This window comes from Coffea arabica, chromosome 3c, assembly GCF_036785885.1.
Source record: "Coffea arabica cultivar ET-39 chromosome 3c, Coffea Arabica ET-39 HiFi, whole genome shotgun sequence".
Classification (NCBI taxonomy): Eukaryota; Viridiplantae; Streptophyta; class Magnoliopsida; order Gentianales; family Rubiaceae; genus Coffea; species Coffea arabica.
Window position 1 is genome coordinate 5971903 of NC_092314.1, and position 8024 is coordinate 5979926.

General features: G+C 38.3%; 2 protein-coding genes across 2 annotated transcripts; both read left to right on the forward strand.

The window, feature by feature from the left end:
• Window positions 1–399: 399 nt before the first annotated feature.
• LOC113737095 (cytochrome b561 and DOMON domain-containing protein At2g04850-like) lies at window positions 400–1835 on the forward strand. The gene has a single exon (XM_027264345.2). The coding sequence runs from the start codon at window positions 436–438 to the stop codon at window positions 1645–1647; it is 1212 nt and encodes a 403-aa protein (XP_027120146.1). The 5' UTR covers window positions 400–435; the 3' UTR covers window positions 1648–1835.
• A 4047-nt stretch (window positions 1836–5882) lies between these two features.
• On the forward strand, window positions 5883–7574 carry LOC113735452 (F-box protein At4g22280-like). Its single transcript, XM_027262456.1, has one exon. The coding sequence runs from the start codon at window positions 5883–5885 to the stop codon at window positions 7572–7574; it is 1692 nt and encodes a 563-aa protein (XP_027118257.1).
• Window positions 7575–8024: the final 450 nt, after the last annotated feature.

Here is an 8024-nt window from a genome sequence, read left to right on the forward strand (position 1 = left end):
CAACCTCAAAAGATTCTAAAGGATAATAAAGATTGGAAAAAGACAAATGAAGAGAAATCAGCCATCAAATGGTATGAGAAAAAAGAAAGTGACAGGAGGAAAACTTAAGATATACGCTCTACCTTTTTACTACCCCACTATCATTTTCCTTTGGAAAAGAATTTCTTTTTCTCACTTTAGAATTTAAAACGCACATTTGAAAAACTACAAGGTCCCCTACTTTGTGCCAACTACCTATGCTTACCTTACTTCTAATCTAAGCACAAAGTTGGGTGGTTCCCTCATAATTCATTCAACTGACCACTTTCCATAACACATCAATGTTTGCTATAATCTGAAGAAACATCATTATCCACACACAACATATATGGCCAACAAACCTTTCTTCCTTCCAACTTTTCTTCTCATATGTTGTAAATCCATTTCTCCAAAGCCATGAATCATTTCCTCTTAGGATTCCTAATATTTTCCCTCCCACTACATTTGGTGTTTTCTTCTCATTGCACAACAGTTACTAACGCCAAAACCTTCGAGAAATGTATGGCATTACCTAGCCAAGATGCCTCTATAGCTTGGACGTTTCATGCACACAATGCCACTCTTGATCTTGTCTTTTTTGGAACTTTTATATCCCCTTCAGGTTGGGTAGGATGGGGTATAAACCCTACTTCGGCCGAGATGACCGGAACACGTGCCCTTATCGCATTTCCGGACCCAAACTCCGGCCAGTTGGTCCTTCTACCCTACATTATAGACCCCACCGTGAAACTACAAAAAGATCCGCTCCTTTCGCGGCCTTTGGATGTTCATCTCCTCTCTTCTTCTGCCACCCTATACGGCGGCCGCATGGCCACGGTACATAATGGTGCAACCATTCAAATATATGCAACATTAAAACTTGTACCAAATAAAACCAAAATACATCATGTTTGGAACCGAGGATTGTACGTCCAAGGTTACTCTCCAACCATCCATCCGACGACTGCTAATGACCTTTCATCCACAGCCACCATTGATGTTTTATCCGGCATTGCAGCCAAAGGAAACAACAACAACATTTACACACTTAAAATCATTCATGGGGTCATAAATGCCATCTCCTGGGGACTTCTGCTACCGATTGGTGCCATCACAGCACGATATTTTCGACACATTCAAGCACTGGGGCCTGCATGGTTTTATGCTCATGCAGGGATACAACTTTTTGCAATTTTCATAGGAACTGTTGGATTTGCCATTGGTATTAGGCTTGGGGAACTGTCTCCAGGGAGAGTTTTTGGGCTGCATCGCAAACTTGGGTTCGCGATATTTTGCTTGGGATGGCTTCAGACTCTTGCTCTGTTGTTTAGGCCTAAAACTACAAATAAATTTAGGAAGTATTGGAAATCCTATCACCATTTTGTAGGATATGCCTGTGTGGTTATAGGGGTGGTTAATGTTTTTCAAGGATTTGATGTCATGGGTTTAGGTCGATCTTATGCTAAGTTGGCCTATTGTTTAGGCCTCTCTACGTTGATTGGCGTTTGTATAGCGTTGGAAGTGAATTCTTGGGTCATTTTTTGTAGAAAGGCCAAAGAAGAAAAGTTGAGAAGAGAAGGATTCATCAGCGGATGTTCTGACAAAGCAAGTGGTTCAAGCCGAGGTTAAATTGAATCACTACTTTTGGGAGATTGTACCATGTGCATTAGAAGTCAATACTCTTCGAAATTGTACAAGTCTCCATGCACATGGTACCAGTCAACGTTGTGGTCAACAAAGACTATAACATTTGTTGATCTTATATTTGTAAGTCTTCTTCTTTTTTCTTGAAATCAAAAAGTTGCAAAAGTTTTGTAGATTTGTTGTGCAATATGAGAAAATTGGTTTTTTGATGGTAAAATACCAAAACAAAGTATTACTTTATCTTTCCATGTCTTAGTAGCATTCTAGCATAAGCTTATGTAGGACATGATATTATTTGTGAAATCTCTGTCATTATCTCTAGCCAAAGCTCTCTCTCAGGTATGAAAGTCAAATAAAATGCATGTTGATAGGATGAGGTTTAAGGCAAAAGCCAGGATTCCCTGCCTAACTTGTCCAAATTGAGCTGAGATTTGTTAAGGAGATTAAATGCTTTGGTAAGCAAAACTACTCCAACAATATGTCAGGCTTCGGTATGTACTTCTCAGTATGTTCAGGAGCTATAATTAGTGATTTCCAAAGTACCTAACTTTCTGTAACTTTTCCTAATTGAGAGATTTTCAAATTGAGAAAAAACTACTCCAACAATTTGTCAGGCTTCGGTATATACTTCTCAGTATGTTCAGGAGCTATATTTAGTGATTTCCAAAGAACCTAACTTTCTGTAACTTTTCCTAATTGAGAGATTTTCAAATTGAGAAAATATGAATGTCAGAGCCCGATCTGCAGGATCAATAAAAGATAATCTAGTGCAGAGCAGAGTTGGGGAAAGCCAAAGGTTTTTTCATTTCCCTGTTGGTAAAATACAATTGAACCAGTGTTTTGGTTCATTATCTTAAGCAATAGCCCTAAAACCATCAGTGCAGCTGATCAATGCAAGAAATTTTACTCAACTCTGCATAGAATGTACTATACCGTCCAGAACCCTCATCTTGTCTCCCTCTTGACAAAAGAATTTTTTTTTCTCTCTTTTATGTACAGTTGCGTGGAAAAGATTACATGCAGAAAAAGTAAATCTTGATTTAGACATTGTGGACTGAGATTCACCAGGCTTGATATAGAAACGGTGTAGTAGTCATGCTCAGAAAGTAGTAAATCACCAGCTCAGAAAGCAGTCAATTTGTAATAGCAATTGCTTCCGCTAAGAAGAATCTGATAGCCTTTGCCACTCCCCATTTCTGTCCACCCACACTGCTTCCTCGAAAGGTCTTTCTTCACTTTCAGTTATCGCTTCACTCACTTCAGACTCATCCTGTGCGATCAAGTTAAAGATTCAGAAGTGGCACTTAAACTGCTCAAGTGGTGAACTAAATTTGAATTAACTCCTAAGCAAAGACTTTTCCAGAAAGAACCACAACAGAGAAAATAACACCAAAAAAGGCCAATAAATCCAAGTAAGTACCAAAACATCATGTTACAATGAAATCAAGAAAGACAAGGAAAGTCCAGAGATATTGAAAAAAAAATTTATAAACCCTTCGTTTCACAATCTATCAGCAATGAATAGAAAAAAGCCCGAAATACAAATTCACAAGTAAAAGTTAAATCAAAGTACTACAAAAGTTTCAAGAAATAAGGGGGGGGGGGGGGGGGGGGAATTCAAAGGAAATATGATCGTTTTTGATATCTTTGGAAGAGTATCAATATCTTCGGAGCCACTATCTTCTTCACCTTCCTTTATGACTTCATTCCACCATGGTAAGAAGCTGGTGACTGCATGGCTTTCCTTGCCGCTGGAGGCCGTGGTCCACCACCGGGTAAGAAGCTGGAGTAGGATCAGATACTGAACGGTAGAGACAGACTGAGATGGCGAAGTAGCTACAGAATTGACCGCATAACTCTCCGGCAACAGGCTATTCAGGAAATTGCCCAATGATTTTGGAGCTTGATCAGAGAGGCTGCTTGCTCCAGGAGAGTTGATTGGATCAGAAATAGTCCGGCCAAGAGCAGGGGGCGACGATGATGATAACGCATTGGCCGGAAGTGGAAGTTTACTGAAGCCAAGAATGCGGTGGTCTCCGGGAAAAGTAGTGGTGGCGTAAGATGGAGGTAAAAGAGTGGGCCGTTTTGAAGAGCGTTCTTGGAGGGAAGATAAAGATGAAGGGGATTGTCTCTTGGTTGAGCGGCATTTGTTGCAGGGGTTCATGGAGGAGGAGCAGAAAATTGGGCTGCCGTGGTGGTGGAATGGTGGTTGCCGGGGTTGAGGGTAGTGGTGCAGTTGAGGTGAAGCATGGCTAGGAGATTGAGAACTATGGCTTCGATTGCAGTGATTTCTTGGTGATGGGAGAATTCTGGGGAGAAATCAGAATCTTGATCGCTCATTAATTTCTTCTGTTGAGCTCTGTTTCTCTTTTTAAAAACTGTCAACCGTTTCTTGAAAGACTTGGCGCGGTATTAAGCAGAGAGGCAAATTGGAAATAACTGCTTCACTTGTTTTATAAACTTCTTTGATGATTTGCAAGAATGTCTTCTAATCCCTCTTATGATTAAACTAAAAAACAGGCTGCAAATATTCTTTATCTAGACTGAGTGGGGAGTGGGGAATATCAAAGTGCTTATTTTTTATCATTATCAAAAATAAACAAACTTGAAATCTAAAAGGACAGTGCTACACGTTATTTTGTCTACTTACCAACCACTGCTTTTAAAATCAAACTAAATTACCTTTTTCTGATTTCAAATTACACCGATCAGATGCAGTTGGACCAGTGAACCATTGAGCATTGAGTTTGCTCAATGGCGACCAAAAAGGGACTTGGGCTCTCAATGGCGATCAAAAAGGGTTTTGGGCTATAGATTGGGAGTTCGAATCTTACCTACAGTAAAAAAAATTTAAAGAGCATCCCTTTAGTTTAGTCGGATCTGTATACCTACTAGTCCTTACACAGTCTCTTTCGGCTTGGCGGTTGACGTGGACATGAGGTTGAGATGGACGGTTGTGAAGATGAAGAATTCTTTTTCTTTACTTTCCCCACATCAACTTTTTAAAAAAAAATATTGGTTATTTCTTTACTTTCCCCACATCAACTCTTTAACAAAAAAATATGGGTAAATTACATTTTACCCCCTTTGGTGTAGTGTTTTTGTACATAACCCTCTTATAGTTTCAAAAGCTATACATAACCCTCTCATGGTTTGGATTAAAGTGTCAAAGTGGCGAAAATGATCATTCGTAACGGAATCTTTGAAAATGTCAAAATTACCCTTGTTTAAAAATTAAAATGGATCAATCGACCAAAATATATAAACATAATATACATGACGCACTAATCTCGTATGATTTTATGTTTTATCATATAACCCCTTTATGGTTTAATACTTTACCATATAACCCCCTTATAGTGTTCAAAATATACACAACTTTCCTGTGGTTAATAAATAATTTTCAACTTTAAATAAGGGTATTTTTGACATTTTAGATGACTCCATTATGGATTGCAAATTCCGTTATTTTGACACTTTAATCTAAACCACGAGATAATTATGTATAGCTTTTGAAACTATAGGAGGGTTATGTACAAAAAACACTAAACTACAAGGGGATAAAGTGTAATTTACCCAAAAAATATTGGTTAGCTTGTTGTGATTGTTATGGATCTCAGGGGGCATTTCATACTATCCCATGCAATTACTGTAATTCTACTATTTCATCATATATTTTGTCCCATATCATTATAAGGACGTAGAAATCCTAAACTTTCTCGAGATTTTTGGAGTCTAATGGAAGTTGAAATTTTGGCAAATTTTGATTACCTACTTTTGTTCTTGTAATTCGACACCAATTCTAAAATCGTGCAAAATTTTAGTCAAATTGGTGAGGACTATTATAACTTCTGCTATTATTTTCCCCAAAAAAAACGTATTATGATACTAATTGAAGATACGAATACAAGTTAGACATATATTGGGTTGCTACTTCTGTATTTCTTAAATAGTAAGATGCTATTTGATCTAATCCTAATGGAGATGGGCTTGAATAGTAAGATGTTATTTGATCTAATCCTAATAGAGATAGCAACCCACAAGCTAGACATATATTGGGTTCTTACTTCTGTATTTCTTGAATACTAAGATGCTATTATTGCTATTAGGGAAATACAAAGATGCTATTAGGGCTATTAGGTATTAGGTTTATATATATATATATAGTCATAGTCATGTAGCTTGACGCACATCAAACCCTAAACTTTGGGTTTTTTCTCATGGCGCCTACTAGAGGTCTACGACATGATGATGGCAGTTTCGAACTGCCAGAACCAATTAGGCATCACATACTTTCTTTCCTGAAACCCAAAGAATCAGCAAAACTAAGTTTGCTGTCCAAGGCATGGCTGACCACTTGGCGCACACGCCCCAATTTGCACTTCGAGTATGATGAAGATGAATCGGGTTCTGATGATAGGCAAGCTCTTGAAAGAAGACGTGATAGTTTCATAAATTGCATCAACACCACCTTGATGAGGTACCGTGAGAATAAGTATGGTATTGATTCTTTGAAGCTTATGGTTTATAATGAAGATTTTCCCTCGCTGAAGCCTGATCATGTTAAAACATGGCTCGGGATTGCAGCAGAAAACGGTGTGAAAGGCCTGGAGATTTCTTTAAAATGTGACTCTTATCATCCTAAATTGGCTCGGACAATTTTTGAAGCAACATCACTCCTGGAGTTATATCTTAGTGAAAAAATCTATATGAAGCACAAAGTGATTAAGATAATAAGGTGCCATGATCTCCGAAAATTGTGTCTTAACAAGGTGGGCTTAGACGAAGTGATGCTGCAGAGAATAATGTCGAGCTGCCCTTCAATTGAATTCTTGGAAATTATTCAATGTTTAGGCATTGAGAATATTGAGGTGACCAAGCTTCAAAAACTAAAGCAATGTAGTATTGTCTTATGGAAAATTGGTAATGTTGAAGTTGAAGCACCAAATCTTGAAGACTTCTCTTACGGGACTTGTGTGCCAGCTATGTCAGCTAGCTATCTACTTAGTGAAGAGGAAGAACAGTCATTGCCATGTCTTCAGATGTCCAGATGTAAAAATCTAAGGAAGTTGTCCTTGGATAACATTGGCATCGCTGATGAGTTTTTCTCAGGCATTGCAGAAGATTTTCAGCACCTTGAAGAGTTGAAAATCCGATACTGCTATGGTTTGCAAACTGTGAGGATTTCGAGCCAGTCTATTAAACTCATAAATTTGGAGTTTCGGAAGGAAGGAGGATTGAAAGAGGCCCAAATTGATGTTCCAAGCATTGTTCGCTTTGAGTACAGAGGAAATTTCATTCCCCTACTTTCTTTTACACCTCCCTCTGGTCCTTGGGTGTCTTACATTGAATTGTCATGGCAGAACAGGAACATTTTGGAGACTTCTTGTTTCTCCGAACTGAAGGAACTATTGATGAAGCTCAATCTATCTGAAATTTCACTCAGAATCATCTTTCCCAAAAATGTCGAGGGCTTTGTTGAGGATCAGATAAGAAACAAAGCCATATATCCCCTGCCTCAAGTTCAAACATTGTCTATAAGCTTCGACAAGGCAAATTGTCTAGATGTTGCATATTCAGTACTTGACGGTATCTTCTGGACGTGTCGTCCTAAAACCATTGTTCAACATAGCTGCCAAGATCTGGACTCAGACAAAGATGCTAGTGACCTGCTGAACGTATTCTTTCAGATGCTTATGCTCAGAAGAAATCATCTGTATGGCAATTTTCAGCAAACTAAATTTTGGCAGGAGGATCTGAAGGATGTGAAACTAGGGATGTTTAAGGAGGGGCAAAGAGTTCAGCTGCCTCGACTTTCAGACTGGGAAGCTTTTTCGAAGGTAATAACAGCTGAAGGACGCAGTTTGTATGTTGTCTTTGAGTTAGAATGGGAATATTTCATGATTAGGTAGTGCAAAAGAACTTGATTATGAGAACTTGGCTTGAATAACATAATAGCTTAGAGATTCAGCTCTTAGGCACTGATATTTCTGTTGTTTAAAACTTGGAAGTATGATGATTTAGTCAACTGATTATATGTTATGGCATTTTGTCCATGTTAATCATCAGTATTGTGGTTGGATTGAAAATGCTGGACTTTATTTGTAGTTCTATTCTTTTTTCTGGACTGATGGTCACGAAGAAGGGAAGTAAAGGTATTCTGGCTGCTTATAATGCATTATTTCTTGACGTTCTCCATCCTATGAACACAGATCCTAAGAATCTAACTCGTATCAGTTGTTTCGTATACTTCATTGATTGATTTGTCAGAAATTTTATGTAGTTCAAACTCTGCCTGTTTGGCAAATTCGAAACTGAACAGCAGCCCATGTACAATGCAAATTAGGAGGTCATAGTAAAGT

Excerpts from the sequence above, each read along its gene's own strand:
- LOC113737095 (XM_027264345.2), top strand. The coding sequence starts at position 436 with ATGAATCATTTCCTCTTAGGATTCCTAATATTTTCCCTCCCACTACAT.
- LOC113735452 (XM_027262456.1), top strand. The coding sequence starts at position 5,883 with ATGGCGCCTACTAGAGGTCTACGACATGATGATGGCAGTTTCGAACTG.